At 40.7% G+C, this 22,185-nt stretch overlaps 1 protein-coding gene across 2 annotated transcripts; it reads right to left on the bottom strand.

The window, feature by feature from the left end:
* Nucleotides 1–1,404: 1,404 nt before the first annotated feature.
* Nucleotides 1,405–19,709, bottom strand: LOC122727566 (zinc finger and SCAN domain-containing protein 32-like). Of its 2 annotated transcripts, XM_043965176.1 has the most exons (8): nt 19,634–19,702; nt 18,122–18,161; nt 10,304–10,796; nt 8,407–8,611; nt 6,275–6,366; nt 5,795–5,921; nt 5,126–5,335; nt 1,405–3,249 (listed from the first exon to the last, which is right to left on the bottom strand). In XM_043965176.1, the coding sequence occupies exons 3-8, from the start codon at nt 10,670–10,672 to the stop codon at nt 3,155–3,157; spliced, it is 1,098 nt and encodes a 365-aa protein (XP_043821111.1). In that variant the 5' UTR covers nt 10,673–10,796; nt 18,122–18,161; nt 19,634–19,702; the 3' UTR covers nt 1,405–3,154. The 2 variants fall into 2 exon arrangements, with proteins under 2 accessions (XP_043821111.1, XP_043821104.1); XM_043965169.1 differs by lacking the exon at nt 18,122–18,161 and having other exon boundaries at nt 19,634–19,709.
* Nucleotides 19,710–22,185: the final 2,476 nt, after the last annotated feature.

Here is a 22,185-nt window from a genome sequence, read left to right as displayed (position 1 = left end):
GGAGATAAATTTGGGTGTGCCTGCTTCCTCTGTGTCCTCAGGAGATGGCTTCAGAATTCTGCAGCCACCCCTCACCCAGTTCCTCCAGCCACCACCAGTGGGGGATGGTCCTCCCTCACTAAAGGAGCTTTCCAGTAAGATGGTCACCCCCAATCAATCCTCTATAAAAGTACCTGCCAGTCTCCCGCTCGAGAAGATTGGTATCTCAGAGCCACACTCTTTCTATGCCATGCCTTTCTCCCCATGAGAAGTCCAAGGACTTCTTTCATGGTTTCCCTTCCCTTCCTCAGCCCTGAAATAAACTACCATCTTATTCTAACTGCTTTGTGTGCAAGAGGGTGTAATTCTTTAAAGAGGAATTCCTAAGGACCCCAAACTCCTATCCCCTTCCCAAACCCTGTACTCCATTTCTCCCAATGACAGTACTAAATACTTGTTTCATTCCCCTTCCATAAACTGAAATATTTTGTTGGCATTTCAAGAAAGTGATGAACTAAGGGAATATTTGATCCAGCTCTCTTCTTTCACATCTAGCCTTTAGATCCTTCAATTATTCATTTTCCCTTTATTGTGCTCCATTCTTCAAAAAGGTTCCAAGTATAAAATTATACTTGACCCATAACACATGGCTTAGAATAAGTACTCATAGATTGCCAGTGTAAATTAACATAAAATGTACTTGCCTATTTTCTACCCCCAGAAAAATCACTAAGTAGCAAAGTAGGGTTCTGACCTGAGGTTCTAACTCCAAATATAGTATTCTTCCCACTCCTCTTATCTCAGGAAAATCTGTTCCCACTGTTCTTTAATTTTTTATTTCTATTTCTTCAGTTGGCAAAATCTTCCTTTTCATCCATCTACTCTAATTCCTCCCCACCACCACCACCACCAGAACTAAAGAAAAACAAATCCTGTTATAAATATGGTCAATCAAAACACATTTCCACATTGACTGTGTCCAAATATTTGTCTCATCCTTCACTCTGAAGTCCTTTGCTTCACTATCAGGAGGTGGGTAGCATGTTTCATCATAAGTCCTCAAAATTGTGGCCGATCATTAAACTGTTAAGTTACTAATTCTTTCCAAGGTGTTTGTCTTTACTATGTTGCTATCATTGTATAAATTGTTCTGGTTCTGTTCATTTCACTAAGCATCAGAATGTACAAGTCTTCCCAGTTTCTCTGAAAGTATTCCCTTCAACATGCCCTTTCATTTCCATGACTCAGTTCCCATTTACTCAGTGACACTGAACTTGACTTTTATTCCACTTGAACATTCCACCTTTTCATGCATAGAACTTGACCCCTATGAGAAGCCTGCTCTATATACCCTGTATTGATTGTCTTATCAGTGCTAACATAAGAGATTTTAAAACAAAAACAAAACACAAAAAGTATCCGAGGAGACTTTTATTTTTTTTCAGAAACAGTAAGTTTACAAACTAGTACAAACATTTGTTGAAGGAAAGGCAAGCCAATTTCTAAAGCCTCATTCTTAACTTACAGGCTAGAATTTGGACAAAATAAGAGCACTACATTTTACTTCACTTCAATTTTCAAAAAGGCAAACCCAAATATTATGTATATTCTAAGACCAAGTCATTCTACACTGGCTTGACCCTATTCCATCCACTTTATTGGTGATATTTTACCATTCCTTGCTATGCTATTGTGAACATCTCCCTTTTTACTCATAGATCACAGTACCAAAGATCCCAGGGACCTAAAACTGAATTACTGGTTATCTATGGCTTAATTCACATCAGGAGGAGGAAATATGCTACAGTATATATACCCCTACCTGAAGGATATGTGGATCCCACATAATCCTGGCCTTGGAGTCAGGTAGGCCTGAGTTCAAGTCTATACTCTAACAAAGTTAGTTGGCTTACCAACTATCACAACCTTTCCGTGCCCCAAGCAATTTCTAAGATTCTAAACTAGTTAAATGTAACTTGCTGATCTGTACTGGTAGAAGAAGTTTACAAATTGAGGGTTCCCATACACTGATGGAATCATAGTTCTAAATATTAAAAAAAAAAGCCACCTCCACTGGTTTATATGCACATCTTTAAGTTGTTTGTGGGATCACAAAGAAAAGGACTATTCCAGAGGCTGAATTCAAGGACCATATTTCTTTGCCTTACTGAGAGTGAAACTAAGTAATTATAGGGCATTAGTCCAGAGCTGAGAAGTCTGACTCAGCTTTCTTGATTCTGTTCTTGAACCTACAAAGCCAACAAGAGATACTTCCTAGGATATGGATCAGCCTCAGTGAGAGTGTTAAGAACTTTAACAAGCACCTGTTAGCCAGCTATGGTTTAAGAATTCTCTATCATCCTTTCCCCCAAGCATCATATATATTTATGATATGTTTCTCTCAAGGACATTAAGCCTTGACTGAATGAGAAACTTCTCTCTCATATGACTCCCTGGGTGTCTAGTAAGGGCAGAGCTCTTACTGAAGCTTTCCCACACTGTGGACATTCATAAGGCTTCTCACCAGTGTGTGTTCTCTGATGGGCATTGAAGTGGGGAACTATTGTTGAAGCTTTTTCCACATTCCCTGCATTTATATGGACTCTCCCCAGTGTGAGCTCGCCGATGAGCACTAAACTGGGAGCTATTGTTGAACCTTTTCCCACATTCGTGCACTGATATGGCTTTTCCTCCTGTATGGGTTCTCTGGTGGACAATGAGGCTTGAGCTCTGATTGAAGCTTTTCCCACCTCCCCACACTTTGTAGGGCCCTCTCTCCAGTATGGGTCCTCAGATGGGCAGTGAGGTTGGAACGCTCACTGAAACTTTTCCCACATTCATTGCATTTGTGAGGTTTTCTCACCTGTGTGATTCTCTGATGTCTAACAGGTAAGAACCACGACTAAAACTTTTCCCACACTCGTGACATTTAGTAGTCTTTTCTAATTCGGGAGTTGACTTGTGGGAATTTGAGAGAGGTTATTTCCACAAGCAAGCTGTTTATAGTGTTTTTCTCCAACAAAGAGTTTCTGTTGACCCAATTTCCTTCATTAAATCTCTCTCCTGGAAAGCTGATTTCCTTGTCGCTCTCGTGGAAAATTTATAAGTTTTTTCTTAACTTGCTCACAGTTTCACAGGCTTCTTTCAGAACAGGATATTGGAAAAATTTTGCCGATTAAATCTTCCCGATATTGTTCTGCTCAGTTGTTCTTCTTCTGAATATTCCCATTTTAAGATCTTCCTTTTTAATTTCATTCTCGATTTCTAAGCTGAAAGATGAGAAATTAATTTACTGTGCCAGAAAAGGAAGGAACCCAAGAGAAAATGGTTATTATTAAATTACTAATGGAAGAAATGTGGAAGCATAATTTGTCGTGTGTTAAGCCTTACATTTATAAAAGTTGAGTGTTTTATTTCCCCATTTGAGATCTGTCTAGGTACATTAAAAATCTGAGATTCCCAGTTCCTTTTAGTGATTTCAACCTGATTTCAAGTGTTTATGGAAAAATGACCATTACCAGCATCTTTTTTCTCTTATATTACATCTCTTGGTGACAACTGACAAGCAAGTATTTGCACAAAAATAAAGCCAAGAGGAGAAAATAATCCTTCTCTATAAGGTTATTAGACGGAACTGAAGTATTTGCTCAGTACTAAAGGTCAAAGCACAAAGCTAAGGCTAGAACCTCCTCTTAAATAGTCTAACCTTTGAAAATAAAGAGTTCCTCAGCCTGGGACCCTGAATTAAAAAAAAAACACACACACAAAAAAAACTTTCCTCTAGTTCTGATCAAATAAATAACTGCTAGTACCAAGCAAACATAGCCTGGGACAAGGCAACACCTCAGTGCTACTTTGAGGGTCTCTTCTGCCATAGTAAGATCTGAAAAAAGTCAGGTTTTATAGATCCAACACCCATAGAAATCCAAAGCCAACATTCATATAAAGATGAGATGAGTAACAAAGCTTGTCAAAAGTACAAAACCAAAACCTAGGAAATGTAACATTTAAGTACAGTTCTTTGTCTTGAGGAAATCTGTGCATTACATGGGATTTCTTTATGTTCATGTATCCCAGATAAACAGAAAATCTTTTTTTTTTCACCTGTGGGCTGAAAATATGGGAAATTTTAAGATCATTTTTAGAGAATACAATCTAAACCTTCCACTAAAGTCCTTCTCTTCCATTGTGACATTGAATCTTGAAGGTTCTGCTGGTGGAATATAAGCTCTGACTGGTCCTCGCCAAGTCAAAAAGGCTTCAAATACTTATTACAAGGAGTGCTCTATTGTGGGAGTGGGGGGTGGGAAAGGAAAGGTTTGCAGGAAGTCATGTAGGAATGGATAGTGATATTTTTTAAAAGAAAAGAGCCACCAATTTCCTAAGAATCCAATAATAAACAAAGGTTTCAATTAAATTATTTTTTATTATTATTTTTTTTTTGCGGGACATTGGGGTTAAGTGACTTGCCACAGGGTCACACAGCTAGTAAGTATTAATTGTCTGAGGCCAGATTTGAACTCAGGGTCCTCCTGAATCAGGGCTGGTGCTCTATCCACTGCACCACCTAACTGCCTTCAATTAAATTTTAGCAACAGACTACTCTAAGAACCAGTCTAAGTTCAGAAAAGTTCATTAACAAAAGGCTGGCTAGAGCAACTCAACCCTAAGAAGGTATGGAAGAGATACAACCTGAATCAATGGTGGACCTGCTCACACTACTGAAATCACACATGGTAGGACTTTACCACATTCTATCAAATCCCAATATCACACCCAACATGACAAAGGGAACACAAGCTACATAATTTTTTTTTTTTTGAGGCAATTGGGGTTAAGTGACTTGCCCAGGGTCACACAGCTAGTTAAGTGTTAAGTGTCTGAGGCCGGATTTGAACTCAGGTCCTCCTGAATCCAGGGCCGGTGCTCTATCCACTGTGCCACCTAGCTGCCCCTAAGCTACATAATTTTTGTAAGTGGGGGAAAAAAGGAAGCCGCTTCTTGAGATGGGACAACTCTCTCATTTGATCAGCTACTGCCCTATATTCCTGGCTATTCTGCTGATGGGCCTAGAGTTTTTCATAAACCTGAGATTCATTATGAATTGAAAGAAAAGTCTTTGTTTCCTCCAAATTGCAGTACACACCTGTGATCTTTTCATCCTCCAAGTCCTGCCGCTGCCTCTGGTCTCCCCAGTTTTTTCCTTCCCTCTTTGCTCGTTTCTTATCAGTTTGTATTTGATTCTCATTTGTATAGGAGCTACTTAGGATCTCTGTTTCCTTGGAACTCTGAAGATCTGGAATACATATATCTTTTCCATGTTCCATTCCAAAGATCAGAAGAGGTTTGGGAAGTCCTAAACATTGAAAAGCAGAAAGGGAAAATCATAGTTTACACTGACCACAAAGAATTCCTAAATTCAGGTAAATTCTAGAATCTCCCAGAGACAAGGGGATTTGAAGAAAAGTTTTTTAGGGGGCTATTTGAGAAAACTGAGACATGATGCAAGCATGGAAAAACATGATGATTTAGGGATAGCAAAGGGGTGATCAATTTGGGCCACCACTGAAATCAGAGCAATCTGTTAGGAGGAATCTTTCCCATAGTGGATGAGATAAGAAAGGACCCAGAGAAAAGTCCATGTATTCAGTTCCTCCAAAAGTCTATGAGAATAGGGTAGAAATTACCCTGAGATGGGAAGAGTTCCTCTGTCACAAGAGGCAATGAAGCCTGCTTCTCTCTCAGGTTCTGGGGTTTTAGAAACTGGGTTAGTAAGCAAACTGGCTCTAATTCTACATGAGAAATGACTCCTTACCCACTGAGTCCACATTTCTGCGATTCTCCTGCATGATACCCCTGTGGAGGACCCTCTGAGCAGAATTCAAACACCTCCACTCTTCCTGGGAGAAGGACATGGTCACATCCTCACATGTGACTGGTTCCTGTAACAACACCGGTACTTGCTGCTACCGAGAAAATAGCATCGCTCTATCCTAGGTTGAGGGGCAGAGACAGGAGCACAATGATCAGACCAGGACACAAGAAGAGAGCTGAGGTGAGGAGCCTCTGTAGTTAAAGTGAGGTATGGGTGGGGCAGAAAAAGGGGTAAAACAAGAGATTATATACTCAAATAATGTGAGGATGCCTCCAAGAAGCCAAATATGCTCTTTAAAAATATGCCCGATTTCCTTGGGGGGAAAAGGGGTTTGAGAACAGAAAGAAATGAACTCTAGACTATGAAAAAATCCCAGGATGAAACCTTGTGATCTCAGAAGGAAGAGGAGCTGTAGCTCACCTGAAACCCAGTTGTAAGGATTACAGCTCCCATCTCCCGACTTCTCTTTCTTCTCTCCGGGGGAAAGGCAGAAAGCTGGGGAGGAAGCCTGGCTGAAGGAGGAAAAAGAAGTCATTAGAGGGATGGAAGCTGATACACATTCTCTGACTTTCTCTATGGTCATCTCTGAACTAATTGACAGAACAGCCTTTTTAGATCTCATTATCCTCTTAAACCAAAGAATCAGTGTCCTCTGTCAAACTCCTCCAGGAATCCTGCACTTGTAGTTAGTTACCAGTACTATTAACTGCAGGGAAACACCCCTGGTATCTAAACCTCTGTAATCATGAGCCATTCAGTAGTCTGGATTAGAATTTGGGGACTAACACAAGGTAATCTCTACCAGTTAACAACATTAGCTGACTGTAAATTCCATGAGGGCAAGAAATATGTCTTATCTAAACTTTCTCTCTCCCATGCCTAGGATGAGGTATGACTGTATGTTCTGCATACATTGGCCAGTTAACAATATTTGTTAAATTGAACTGTTTCATCACAAGGCAGGGAGCAAAAACCAAACCAAAACAAAACAAAACAAAAAACTCCCTAGGCTTGCGGGGGAGGGGGTGGTAGTAAAACAAAATAGGAGGGAAATTTGGCTTTGCTTTTAAAAAAGGACGCACAAAAAATGAAACAAAGAAGCCACTCATGTTAATTTTATTCTTACCCATACAAAGTTTGACAATCTACAAACCAACTGGATAGGTTACAGAATCTAGTCATACAAAAATGATCTGAACTTTTAAAAAAAGCTTAATAGCCACCAATATCAATTTTCAGTTAAGTCAAAAAGAGGTTAAAATACCACTTCCAAGAGGAGTAACAAATTTGTTCCAATTAACAAGGCTTACTGAAGCTGTCATGAGTTCGAGAGCTCACTGCTTTTCCTCTGCCATCTTGGCTCCACCCCTCCAGATAACTCTTAATTCTCTATCAGCCCCTATATCTGCTTAGTTTTGACTTCATAGACCATCAAACTTTCTTTCTTTTCTTTTTTTTTTTGGTGGAGCAATGAGGGTTAAGTGACTTGCCCAGGGCACACAGTAAGTGTCAAGTGTCTGAGGCTGAATTTGAACTCAGGTCCTTCTGAATCCAGGGCTGGTGCTTTATCTACTGTACCACCTAGCTGCCCCAATAAGGCTTACTGAAAAGAAAGCTTCCACCTATGATTTTGGCTTATTATATTTGGAAAATAGACAAGAACACTGAAATAAAAGGACCTTTGAGTAAAGCCATGTGAGAATTGAAATGACACCCCCTGCTGGGAAGGACACTGTAAGCTCTGGCCTGAAAAGAAACCATGTGACTTTGGCATCCAGAAGTGATGTCTGCCACCTTTGGGTCCTGTCAATCAGTGTTACCAGCCAATTAGCTTGGAGCTGTGTGTGGGGATGGCCCTGTTTCCTGTTTCAGAGAAGGCTTCTGGGAGAAGCCATGGGGGTAAGCAAGGCCTTTTGGTTTTGAGACCTCGGCTTGGCAGGAGGACAAATGCTGGGCTCTCTTAGATAGTTAGATGAAGTTTGCTTTTTACCCCCCCCCTCCACTAACTTCTAATGCACTTTAATAAATACTTAAAAGGCTAAACTCTTGCTAAAACTTCTAATTTAAGGCGACCACTCATTAGATTTTTAGACATTACAGCTAGAATTTTAGTCCCTTACAGCCAAAAGGAACTGGAGAAACACTGTAAAAGAAAGGACATTTTGGGGCAGCTAGGTGGTACAGTGGATAAAGCACCAGCCCTGGATTCAGAAGGACCCAAGTTCAAATCCAGCCTCAAACACTTGACACTTACTAGTTGTGTGACCCTGGGCAAATCACTTAACCCTCACTGCCCCACAAAAACAAAACAAAAAACAAAAAAAAGAACGGACATTAGAGGTGAAGAAATAGGGCTTAACTGCCTTCAGGTGTAAAGCTCTTCCTGACTGTAATTTATTATATCAATTAAATCATACTGAAAATCTCTTTCCTAAAGATCTTGAAATTAGAACCCCTCCATATGAGGTACTTCATGTGTCCCCCCCCCAGGAGATGTACTAGAAGGTCTCGGGTGATCCTTTCCATCCACCCAACCAATCACTGCTCCTTACTTGTCTCTGGTCTGAGTTGAGGCTCCTGTTCATAGTCTGACTGTTCCTGTGGACCCCGATGAGGGCTCCATGATGCATCCTTTGAGGGATCTTCCTCCTGGTGGTTCTCCTCTTGCTTTAGCTGGTAGCTCACGGACCCCTGTGCTGTTCCCACAGGCACTATGTTCTCCACAAGCACTTCTGGGTTTTGCACACTGACTGGAAACTGAGAATAGCCCCATATATGGTTACTATATAGTTTAAAATTGGACATAATTCCAGGAAAAGATGAATCTAAAAACCCCCAAAGAGTCATGAAAACTAACTGTACCAGGAAGCAGAAATAGTAACTCAAATATTATTCCTCAAGCGACTGTGTTTCCACTTTCACAGGAAGCTTACCAAAATCAAAGGCTGGTTCCTTTGGAAATGAGAAAATCTATTTTCTACTTCAAGAAATCCAAGATGCTCTTACAAAGAGTAATGTCATAAAAGAACTACAGCACTCTCCTGACAGTGCTCACCATGCCATGCTGAGGATTCACAGAATCTTCGAGCTGGAAGGGACCTCAATGACCATCTGGTCCCACCTGAATCTGAACAGGAATCACCCAGAGATTATCACTAGACCTTTTGAAGAACTTCTACCAAGGGTGAACTCAATCACTTCCCAGGGCAACCCAATGGACTTCTGTAGTTCCCCAATGAATAATACACAACTTTATGCACAATGCACTTTTATTTCAATTTCTCTTCTTCTAGCGACCTAAGCACACTGGGGTTACTCAATAAAATTTAAATTTTTTTGCAACCCTTCATGAGAACCTTCCATTTCAGCCATATTTGTTTGTAATATTACCAGCCCAAGTTGGAATAATTACACTGTCCTACTCTCCACCAACAACTTTCATCCTTTCCAGACTTCAGATCCTTATTCAAGTCCTAGCTCTTCCCATCAAAGCTTCCAGCCACAGTTGTCAACTCGGCACCCCTACCTCAAGCCAGGAAAGACAACCAGGGGAGGAAGCTCAGTATAGTGAAAAGAGCCACAGCTCTGTAGTCAAAGGATCTGGGTTTGACTCCTGAGCCTGGCACTTATGAATTGTGTGCCCTTGGGAAGGTCACTCTAACCCTTGTGGGTCTGTTTTCTCATCTGCAGAATTAAGGGGTTGGTTAGAGTCCATGACTTCCCAGGTGCCTTCAGCTCTATGTCTGGAGAGGGTTCAGCTTGGTAGGTTCTTGTGTGTCAGTGTTACAATGTGCACAGCACAAGCTCTGTCATACCCACGAAGCTCTTCACTCCTTGAAGAACAGGACCGTGTCTGGGACAGCTTTGTCTCTTAGCATTAGTGCAGTGCCTTACACAAAGCAGAAACTCAGTAACATATATTAGTTGAATTACCAGGCTGATATGATAGAAAAAGGGAAAAGCACTGAACCCTGAATTAGAAACCCACAATTATAACTCCACATGTACTAATGGCATGACTTTGGACAAACCACTCTTGTTAGCCTCAGCTTCTACATCTGCAAAATGGGAACAACGATGCTTACAAACCTCCAGAGAGTGAGTAAGCACTTTATAAATATAAGTTGATAGCAGTAGTAGTGGTGGTGGTGGTCGTAACAATATCACAAAATAGGTTTAAAAAATCTTAGAGGGGGCAGCTAGATGGCGCAGTGGTTAAAGCACCAGCCCTGGATTCAGGAGTACCTGAGTTCAAATCCGGCCTCAGACACTTGACACTTACTAGCTTTGTGACCATGGGCAAGTCACTTAACCCCCATTGCCTAAAAAAAAAAAAAAAATCTTAGAAAGGTAATAGGGATCCTTTGTCAGGGATCCCAGTGCCAGTTGACATTCTGATAGCCTCACTGCAGTTTCTTCCTACCATTATCATGCATTTCTCTTTCTCACCTTTTGTTCTGGTCTTTCAGTCTCTTTTTGTAAATCCTCAACAAGGGCCACGGCCTCCTCACCATTTTCTGGATGATGTTCCCTCACCTGAACCTGGATCTCCCCAGGCAGGATGGTCAGGAACTGCTCCAGCACCAGCATTTCCAAGATTTGTTCTTTCGAGTTTGTCTTGGGCCTCAGCCACCTACAACAAAGTTCCCAGAGCGTACTAAAAGCTTCATGAGGCCCAGCCACCTCTTGGTAGCAGAACTGCCTGAAATGCTGACGAAAGGTTTCTGAGTTAGCTGTTCCTTCCACCTGAAGGGCAGTCTTCTGACCCTGGCTGTTTTTCTGTGGAGCTTGTACCTGGTGGCCTGAGGCTGCAGCCATAGTTCACCTCAAAAGACGACTTCACTCCAGATGGTCCTTGGCTCTGGGGGTTAAACTCTGTCTCTCTTTCATGTCACTATGTTGCCACCACCATGAACTAGACACCAGGGTGAGGAGCTTCGATCTGGACTCAGGGAGACAAAACAGTGTCAGTGACATATATAAGAACGTGCCATTCTCAATGCACTCTGGGGACCCAAAGAACTAACAAGGACTAAGAATATTCTGTGGCCCATGTTCTCAGAGGGACATCTGAGGAGAGAGGAAGCAATGGAAGGTGGAGGGAGACTGTGAAATGATCCAGTTGTGCTTTACCCTCAACCCTTTTCATCCTGTCTTTCCATTGTCTACAGTCTACCTTTGTCCTTCATCTTAGACCTGCTCTCTTCATGACTCTACTAATTTAAGATATAACCTGAAACACTAAAGATAGGTAAAGTCCCTTGTTTTTCTTACAACCAATAAAGAGATTATTTCCCATGACTTCAACAGCCTTTCTCCTGATGTCTACAGAGCCACTTCACCTGTCTAAAATGTAACCTGGCTGGGCATCCCTCATACAAAGATGGTTCCTGGTTATTCATTTTGTCTGCCCATTATATCCCCAGTATGGCTGGGTACTTTTGTTCTCTCTTTTTCTCTTCCACTCAACATTTCTGGGTCCACTTTACCAAAGTGCCACCACCTCCAGAGGAAGGGACTGTTCCATGCTTTTAGAAATGGCCCCACACAAACGCACTGTTGGTGAAGCTGAGAATTTGTCCAATTACTTTGAAAGCATTCGGACTATGCCTAAAAAGTCACTAAACTGTGCATACCCTCTGACCCAGAGATGTTAATATTAGCTATATACCCCAGGTAGATCAAAGAAAGAAAAGAACCCATATGCATAAAAATATTTATAACAGCACTTTCTCTTGTAGTAAAGAAATGGAAACAAAATGGGTGCTCCTCAATTAGGAGAATGGCGGGCAAATGACAGTATAGGGATAGGATCTGAACCTTTGATCTCACTGGTATTAGGAACTCCCAGGTGAGGTAACTCCTTCTACCAATGTAGGTTGGAACCTTCTCTGCAACTTACAGTGTTAGCTGCCTAGAAGAGAGTGTGGCCCTGAACAGATAAAAATGTAACTGGGAGATATTTGACAAAATAAATAAAAATAAAATAAAACAAATAATGTTAGTTTGTGGTTTTCTGAGTCAATATGTGGCCTGATGGGTTTCTATTTGAATCAGACACCACTGCCCTAGAGCTGTGATTGCACACGGCCAATGTGTGTCAGAGGCAGGACTTAAACCCTAGTTGGTCTCTTGCCTTTGAGGTCAGGTCTCCATTCACCATGCCATGCTGCCTCTGCAGTAACGAATGACAAAAGGGATGAAGGCAGATAATCTGGGAAGAGCTGAAGAAAGGATACTGAATGAAGCAAGCAGAACCAGGGGAACAATGAATACACTAACACTGTAAAGGAAAACAACTCAGAAAGATGAAAGAACTTTGATCAATGCTGATCAAGACTGAAGATGAAGCAGCAGAGATCCCACCTTTTGGCAGACAGATGAAAGACAAAAGGCACAGAATGAGGCATCTATTTTCAGACAGCCAATATATGGATTTGTTTGTCTTAACTCTACTTGTTGTAGAAATATTTTGATGAATAGGACTAATTTGGGGGCTAATCTGACTGGAGGACTAATCTGGGGACTGTTGACTAACTGGCTATCTGACTGCTATTAATTCAATGTGGGCCATTTATAAAGTTCCACCACACTGCTCCTAAATTGATAAACTAAAGATTAAGAAGGCTCTTAACTAAATAATCCAAGCAGAGTTTATTTATGAGATACTATTTAAAATTAAGAATACAGGGAAATAAAATGTACAACCTGACTGCATTGCGGTGTGTCTTGGTGTGTCTCTTTCCACTGCCTCTTTCCCACCTGCTGTGCTTCAAACTTCTTGAATATAATAAGGGCCTTAGCCACCTCTCACCTCAGGGTATTCAGGTCCTTTATTCGAACTCTGAGCCCCTTTCACTTTGTAAATCCCCCGGCTCAGCTACTTTCTTCTAACTCCTCTTAATCTTCACTTTCTCCAACCTGTACCCTGTGTGGACTGCTTCTGTACTCTCCGCTGCCTCCTGGCCAGTCAGTCTGTCTGTCTGTCTGTCTGTCTGCTCCATCAGTCTGCCCTCTGCCGCCTTTGCTGCCCCTCTAATCTTCTCTGCCTCTCTTAATCTTGTCCATCGGCCTTTCCTCCTTGCTCCTACTCCTGCGTTAGTGTTCATCTCATCCTCCTGCTCAGCTCCCCTCTAATCTAACTCCCAGGTCTATATATACCTTTTCTTCTCTCCACTAAAATCTCGGGGCTTCCTGCGCCCCCACAGACCAAGCTAATCTGCCAGTCAGGGCTGGGGGGGGGGGGTGGCTCAAGCCTCACGTGCCTCAGCACAGGCTATGCCAGAACCCAGCATCTCTGAGATACCTCCTCTCAGGGCAGAGGGAGCTGGGGGCTTTTTCCCCCCAGCTGTCTGACCTGGTGTCTTGTATAGCCCACGGGGCTTTTGGGCTCAGCTGAAGCAGAGGGGGAGGGGAAGAGACCCTGAGGGCCTAAGGCTTTCTAATCTCAGCCTAAAGGTAGGGTCCCCAAATCAAAATAAATTTCCACATTGTTATAAGGGAGGGCTCTTATTTGGCAGCAGGGGCTTAGGGGAGGAATAGAGGAAGACAAAGGAAAGAATAGAAGAGTAGTGATAGTAGTATAAAAAGGTGCCAATGAAACATTTTTTAAAAACACACAAAAGAGAGCAAAAATAAATTCAGAAGCCACGGACAAGCCAGAAAGTGGTAATATACTCTATTAAAGTGATATATGCTTAAAAGGGGAAAAAAGCTGTACTTAAGAAATTCACCACAGTTTCTTTTTCTGTTCTTCTTTGTATATGGAAAAGTTCATGTTTCTTGATCTTTGTCAACAAACAACTATTATATAATAATATAAGGGTGTGTGTGTGTGTGTGTGTGTATGCAAGCGTGCCAACACACATACCTATGCACATGTGTGCTTGAAGAAATGGACCTATTACTATCTCTTCTTTCAGTATGGATGATCATTTCTGCCTATCTTGTTAATATTGTCTTTATGGGCATATCTTACATAATGTTGCACTCATCAATATAATTTCACAACAGTATTAATACAGCAGAACCAAAAGGTCATTGCAAGATCCCTGCCATTATCTTGTTTGGCTGATCACCCATTTATTACACTGGTCCTATGAAATTAGCTTAACCCACCACCTTGTTTTATCTAACATTATACTTTCAGGCAACAAACTAATAACCTTAGGAGCCATGTGCCTGTAACTATCTGGTATCATTCAAACAGACACAAATATCTTGTTGAATTCTGTGGAATTCCTAGCAGACACCTTAGCAGAATATTAACTTGGATTCATATACTGTCTTACTTCCAAAGAATATTCACTTATATAGCAGAATTACAGAAATCAAAGTTACAACTATTACATCAGCATCATCATTTTTACAAATGGAAAAACTGTTACAAAACAGCACAAAGCCTCAAGTTCCTCATCTATACAACTGAGATGACAACCCTGTGTAAAGGTGGGGACTAGACCTGTGGTTGCATTGATATAAGGAACTCCAAGGTGAGGAAACTCCCTCTACCAGTGAAGGTTACCACCTTTTCAGCAATTCATTTTAGAAAGTTTCCTTAAGTACTAAAAGGTTAAGTATTTTGCCCAGGGTCACATAGCTAGGATGTGTCAGAGGGCAGCCTTCCTGCCTTCACTGTTGGCTGTAACCCATTATGTTACCCTGCCTCTGAATAACATTTAGACAACCTGGTATGAGAAAATAATTATTAATAAAAGGGTTTGGGGGGGACATAGGGAACCCCTCACTCGAGGGCTTAGCTCAGGAACCTTACCCAATCTCTTTCTTTTTTTTTCCCTCTTGCAGGGTAAAGAGGGTTAAGTGACTTGCTCATGATCACACAGCTAGTAAGTAAGTGTCGAGTGTCTGAGGCTGGATTTGAACTCAGGTCCTCCTGACTCCAGGGCTGGTGCTCTATCCACTGCGCCACCTAGCTGCCCCCTCACATTTATTTCTGAACATATTCCCTTCTCCCATAGCCCTTCCAGTCCATCCAGCTATCCCTTATAACAAAGAATCTTTTTTAAAGGGGGGGGGGGGGTTGCGGGGAAAGCAGTTCAACAAAACTAAACAATACATTGATCACGTTGAACAGGATATGCAATATTTCAAACCCATATACTCCACCTCTGCAATGGAGAGAGAACTCCTGTCCTTCTCAGGAACATTATAACCAAAATCTAGAACTTCCAGGTCAAAGAAAAAATATCGCAAGCATCCAGAAAGAAAGAAGTCAAGTGCCAAGGATCCAGAGTCAGAATCACACACTATTTAACAGTCAGTCAACACTATAAAGGAGCAGAGAACTTGGAATATGGTATTCCAGAAGGCAAAAGATACAGGCCTACAGCCAAGAATACCAATCAACAAAACTGAGTATAATCCTACAGGGGGAAAAATGGATTTTTAATGAAATAGAGGATTTCCTAACATCCCTGATGGAAAAAAAAAATCAGTTGCATAGAAACCTTGAAGTTCAAACACAGAAGTTAAGAGAAACATAAAACAGTAAATATGAACAATGATAATTGAATAAGCAAGGATAAACTACTTATATTTTAGTATCAGGAGATGATATATGTGACCTTGCTGAGTCCTATCATCATCAGTGGTCATAGAGGAAATCTAATTAGATAAGAATCAGGAGCAATCCTGTTATGTCTTGATGATCTTGAGAAAAAAATGGAAAGAGAGAGGAAGCAGAATGCAGGGGTGAGGGAGAAGGGAAAGGAAGATTAGGGGAAAAAATTCTCAAAAAATTAGGGTACACAAGTAGAAATCTTTACAAACAAGGAAGATGGGATGGAGAGAACAACTGACACTTCAACCTCACTCTCATTTGAACTGGCTAAAAGGAGGAAGAATATATACATACAAAGAGTTGGGTGCAGAAATAAATTCTATTTAACAGGGAAATGGGGGGGCATGGGGGAGGGGAGGAAAATGGAGGAGGGAGAATGATAGGAATTCATCCTAAGCAAGACAAACTCCAAAGATGTACAAAAATATTTATAGCTCTTTTAAGGTGGCAAAGAATGGGAATCTGAGAGGGTACTCATAAACTGAAGAAGGAATGAACATGTTATGGTATGTAAATGTGATTAAATACTATTGTGTTATAAGAAATGATGAAGGAGATGATTTCAGAGAAATTTGAGAAAGACTTGTATGATCTAATACCAAGTAAAGTAAACAGAACTGGGAGAACAAGTCATACAATGATGGCAAAATGATAAAGGAAAATAATTTTTAAAGAAGTAGGAACTTTTATCAATGTAATGACCAACCACAGTTCCAAAGGTCTAATGATGAAACATGCTACCCACCTCCTGATTGCAAGGTGAAAGTCTTAAGAGGTCAAAATGAGACAAAAACATTTTTGGTAGGGCTAATGTGGAAACTTGTTTGACTCTTTATATATATAACATGTTTTTCTTTAGCTCTCAAGTTGGGAGGGAGGGGTAGGGTTGAGATGGAAAGGTAAGAAGGCAGGTTTTTGCTGTCTGAAAAAAATATGTATCATTTAAAAAAAAGAAACATAATGATGTCTCCCAAAAGATTCCTAGTACACAACAGACAGGAAAGCCTGCTACATATTGAGCGTTTTGCTGCGTGACTCAACAAGCATGAATACATGCTGGCTTGCACAGAATACATTCATGATTTAGGCAAGAACTAGTGATTTCTTGATACCAACCCCTTACTCCCAACTCCCACAAAGTCAAACTTCATTATCCCCTAATATTGCATAATTTATATTAGTGTCATGATACTGGTAAAAGAAAATCCATTTGCTTTTAAATTCAGCAACAAAAAATACATATAAAATGCCAAGAAATACCCATTTGATCAAATGTATATTGAACAGCATATCTATCCATTGTCCCAACTAGCTGCCTAAAGATGATAATGAGTAGCACTCGGGAAGTCCAACATGAAAGCAAACCAATTAAGTAATTTGTTAAAAACACTTCTGAAACCCAAAATTCTTAATTCTAAGTTTGTGACACCTTAGAATAGTTCAAGAATATTTTTTTGAAACTTTGACATTTTATTTTCATTTATTTTAGATTGGGAAGAGGGAAATTAAACAAATACTTGAGTGATCAAAGCAGAAGGTAAGGAGAGATTCCTTTATGGATATCCCATTGTAACTTTTTTTCACGTACAGTCCTTACATATGTCTCATAGATACACCTTCCCACCTCCTGGAATCAGTGGCTAGAGAAGTCTATGTACGAGGTAAAGTTGTACTAAGCTTTTTTAGCAAACTTATTGATAACTAATGAGGAGATAAATTTCAGTTTTTTCCTTTCCTTCAGAAAGGCAGATCTGAGATTCAGTTAGACTACAAAGGTTTTAAAGTGATGCTTTTTAAGTTCTTGCTTTTTCTCCTTTCACTTCTCCCACAAAGTGAAATAGATATGTGACGTCTAAGTGGTACAAGTAAATTCTCCAGGTGCTTTCCACCCCAGGATCATAGAAGTTTTCAGTGGCTGCTCCTGAGATTAAAGGAAGGGAAGGGTATCCCTGGCTGAAGGTACTAGAAATTAAAGGAGAAAAGCCAGTAACACAAAGAACACTGTTATCAGGGGCCAATCCTACACTAAACCAATAACCTTAAAAAAAAAAAGTTTCTTAAGGACAGGGACTACTTTATTTTTATCTTTGTTTTCCCCAAATCTAGCACAGTGCCTGACATTTTTGTTTGGTCGAACTTTGATTTCACAGATATATGGGACTCCTTATGAGAAAACTTTCTCTATCAATGCAGGTCAGCACCAGTTCTACAATTTGTGATCTGAGAAAGTTGTTATGGGTGTGGGCCTACCAGGCCTAAGAGGAATATTTCAAATAGGAATGTCAAATGGTTAGCTGGCAAATATGATTATTATTCAATTTAATTCAATATTAGTATGAGACAAGTTAGCCACTTAAAGAGATATATTTTAAAAGAGATATTTTTTAAGATGACAGAACTCATAATCTAATAGAAGGGGAACTAGACAAATAACAAAAGGAAATGTGATCAATGCAAAGGAAAGGTCCAGGTAAAGTTCCAAGATAAATTTAAGTCTTATAAACATAAGAAAAATGCTCCAAATCATTTATAATTAGAGAAATGCAAATTAAAGCAAATCTAGAAGTTTCACCTTATACCCATTAAATTGGCACAAAAGGGCAGCTAGATGGCAAAGTGGTTAAAGCACCAGCCCTGAATTTAGGAGTACCTGAGTTCAAATCCGACCTCAGACACTTGACACTTACTAGCTGTGTGACCCTGGGCAAGTCACTTAACCCCCATTGCCTGCAAAAAACAAAAAAAAAAAGATTGGTACAAAAAGAAAATGACAAATATTGGAGGGGCTGTGGGAAAAAAGATACATTGAAGGTTGGTAGAGCTGTGAAATGGTCCAATCATTCTGGAAAGCTATTTGGAACTAAGCCCCAAAACAGATCAAACTATGCATACCATTTAATGCAGTGATACCGCTATTAGACCAATACCCCAAAGAGATCAAATAAAAAGGAATAGGTCTTTTATGTGCAAACATTTATAGCAGCTCTAGTAAAGAACTAGAAACTAAAGGCAAAGTGCTAAGAAAAATCTAAGGAGGGAAGGATCAATCCTTTTCAGCTGTGTAGGAGAGAGGAGAGAGGCTTTAATTGGAAGAGACAGATGGTTCATTTAGAACTTGAAGAAAAGATGGAATTCAATAAAGAGACTGAGGGATGGAAGAATTCATAGCCATTTCAGGCATGGAGAGACAGGAGAAGGCAGATTGAAAATAGAGAATGGAAAGTAGTCCATTCTGAAAAGTAGGATACAAGAAGGGGAAGATAAAGCTAAAATGGTGATTGTAGCTTAACTATAGAAGGCCTTGAATGCCAGGATTGGAAGATTTTATTTTATACAGTAAGGGGCCATTGAAGCTTTTGAGTTGAGGTGTGTATGATTGGCATGGTACATTATGAATATTAATAGCAGAAGTGTGAAGAGCAGATTGAAGAGATGAGAGACTGGAGGCAGAGGAACCAATCCAGGCAAGGGTGTAGCAATGGAAAGGAGGGGATAAACATGAGAGTTTCTGCAGAAAGAATATACAGGTCTCCATAACGGGATGTGGAAGGTGAGCCAAAGTTGACAATGAAGTTTTTAGGTTGTGTAATTGGGAGGATTGTGTTCCATCTACAAAAAGCTAAGTTGGGGGTGGGGGCAAGTCTATCAGGGACACTTCGAGTTCGATGGGGTACAGGAAAAAGGGAAGTCCACCGAGTAGAAAATCAGGGCCCGAGCTCAGGGGAGATACCGAGGCTATTGTGTAGATCTGGGAGTCATCTTCATGAGTTGACGATTGAACCCGGCTGAGTAGAATAATGAAGTCACCAAGGGTTAGGGTACACAATCTTGGGGCTACCCACGTTTAAGGGCAGGAGGACAATGAGGAACTTGCAAGAGACCAAGAAAAGACAGAAGCCCTAGGGTGTGATGCCACCAAGGCCAAGGGACTAAGGGTCAGGAGAAGCGGGAAGAGTCACCTGGATCGGTCCCTAACCTTGGGGTTACCTCTTCTTCCACGCTGCGGGGCCTCCCTGTTCCTCACTCCCCACGCCGCCCCCAACTCTTTCAGCCCACGACCGAACCCGAGTAGCCTTCTGGAGGCCCGAGAAAGGGAGAAGAGGCGAGGCGGCAAGGAGCCTAAGTGAGGGTGGCCTGGGACCGTGAGAGGGAGGGGAACCTGGCCCAAAGCCCGGCCCGGGCGAAGCATATAACCTCACCAGATCCCGGCTAATCCAGACTCCACAAACTCCCCCAGCTACCCAGCCGGAAGTTCCTGCCAGGCACAGACAGGACAAGAGGGGGAGAAATTACGCATGCTCATAAGTCACTCCCCCAGAACCACATCTCCCAGAAGGCCTCGCAGCGGTCCAACGGGAGATAGCTTTTACCTCCCGCATTGACGATGAATTCCGTGCTAAGCACCCAGATATAAAATCTACACGAAAAGGGGGGGCGGATCCTTCTGGCATACAGTAATCCCCAATTTACTGTGATTTTTCTCCCGAAGTGAAGAGTTTCTCAGCTTACGGCTCTCTTGCCTGGCTGGGCAGTTTCAATCACCAGGCCTCCTCCCCAGCCCGGGCACTCATACTGCCCGCTGTCTCCGAAGCCTCGGGTCAGGTGCGAGCTCTGGTAGGACGCTGCTTGGCCACCCCACCCCAGGAGAGCCTCCAGGCCAGAGAGAAGACTAAGGATGGAAGAGACCTTATGGGCTCCTGAGCGGGCTCCGTGTCTCCCCACGCCCCCACCCCCACCCATCCCGCCCCCTGCTAGCAGCCTAGCTCTAGGCTGAAGAGCCTCTCATACTTAACTAACTTCCAGGGCAGAAACCTGGGATCTGGGGTGTATGTGTATGTCTATATGTCTATATGTGTGTATGCATATACATATAAGTGTATGTGCATGTACACATGTATACATGTGCACATGCGTGCATATATGCACGCACATAGGTATATCAATATGGTGGGTTTATCTCCTTAAACCCCCCCCATCCTTTTTTTTTTTCCAGTTTAAAGCCCTTTTGATTAGATTTGCAAGATTCTAGGAAAATACATTCTCTCTGGCCCTTGTTAGATATATTTCATCCCAAATCAGAAACCCCTTACTTTATTCCAATATGTTAAGCTGTTGTCCAAAAATCCAAACTCTATCACGATCTCTTTTATTTAAATATAAATTATTGGCAATATAATAAAGATGTCAATTCTACCTAAGTTAAATTACTTATTCAGTGCCATACCATTCAAACTACTAAAGAACTATTTTATAGAGATAGAAAAAATGATAAAATTCATCTGAAAGAACAAAAGATCAAGAATATCAAGAGAATCAATGCGGGGAAATGTGAAGGAAGGAGGCCTAGCAATTCCAAATTTCAAACTACATTAAGAAATGGTAATCATCAAAACAGTCTGATACTGGCTAAGAAATAAAATGGTGTATGAGTGGAATAGTTAAGGTACACAATATACAACACCAAATTACAATAGTAATCTAGTATTTGATAAGCCCAAAGATCCAGACATTTGGGGTAAAAACACAACATTTGACAAAAATTGCTGGGAAAAATGGAAAGTTTGGCAGAAACTAGGTATAGACCAACATCTCACATCATATACCAAGATACGGTCAAAATGGATAAATGATTTAGACACAAAGGATAATATAAATAAATTAGGGGAGCATGGAAAAATGTACCTATTGGATCTATGGATAAAGGAAGAGCTTATGACCAAACAAGAGAGAGGATCATTGGAAGCAAAATAGATAATTTTGATTACATTAAATTAAAAAGCATTTGCACAAAAAATACAGTCAAAATTTAGAATAAAAAGAGGAAACTGGGGAGGAAAATTTACAGCAAGTTTCTATGATAAAAGCCTCATCTCTCAAATATATAGGGAACTACACCAAATTTATAAAAATAAGAGCAATTTCCCAGGGGATAAATGGTTAAAGGATATATAAACAGGCAGTTTTTAGAAGAAATCAAAGCTATCAATAATCACATGAAAAAATGCTCTAAAATCACTATTGTCTAGAGAAATGCAAGTTAAAACAACCTTGTGGTACCACCTCACACTTATCACATTGGCTCACGTGACAAAAAAAGGAAAATGACAAATGCCAAAGGGAGTGTGGAAAAATTAAGACACTAATGTACTATTGGTAGAGTTGTAAATTAGACCAACCATCCTGTAGAACAATTTAGAACTATGCCCAAAGAGCTATAAAAGTGTGCATACCCTTTGACTCAGCAATATCACTACTAGATCTCTATCTCAAAGAGATCAAATAAAAGAAAAAAAAGCACCTATTTACACAAAAATATTTATAGTAGTTCTTTTTGTGGTCGCAAAAAAATTAGAAATGGAGATGTCCATCAATTGGGGAACAGGTTGTGGTATATAATTGTGATGCAATACTATGGGGAATGAGGAGAAGGATAATACCAGAAAAGCCTGCAAAGACTTATATGAACTCGTGCAAAGTGAAGTGAGCAGAACCAGGAGAACACTATACACAGTAACAGCAATATTGTAAGATGATCAACTGTGAAAGACTTAGCTATTCTGATTCAAGACAATTCCAAGGAACCTATGATGAAAAATGTAATCTACCACCAGAATGGGAACTGATGAAAACTGAATACATATTGAAGTATACTTTTTGTTATGTTCTTTATTTTTCTTTTATTTTTTTTGTCTGTCTTTTCTTTTGCAACATAGCTAATATGGAAATGTTTGACATGACTTCACATATATAC

Source organism: Dromiciops gliroides, chromosome 1 (assembly GCF_019393635.1).
Source record: "Dromiciops gliroides isolate mDroGli1 chromosome 1, mDroGli1.pri, whole genome shotgun sequence".
Taxonomy (NCBI): domain Eukaryota; kingdom Metazoa; phylum Chordata; class Mammalia; order Microbiotheria; family Microbiotheriidae; genus Dromiciops; species Dromiciops gliroides.
This window is presented reverse-complemented; position numbering and strand designations above follow the sequence as displayed.

Coding starts and splice junctions, on each gene's coding strand:
- LOC122727566 (XM_043965169.1), bottom strand. CDS start 10,672: ATGGCTGCAGCCTCAGGCCACCAGGTACAAGCTCCACAGAAAAACAGC. Junction 8,612..10,303: donor CTGAAAGACCAGAACAAAAG/GTGAGAAAGAGA, acceptor GGCTATTCTCAG/TTTCCAGTCAGTGTGCAAAA. Junction 5,336..5,794: donor CAGAAATGTGGACTCAGTGG/GTAAGGAGTCAT, acceptor TTCAATGTTTAG/GACTTCCCAAACCTCTTCTG.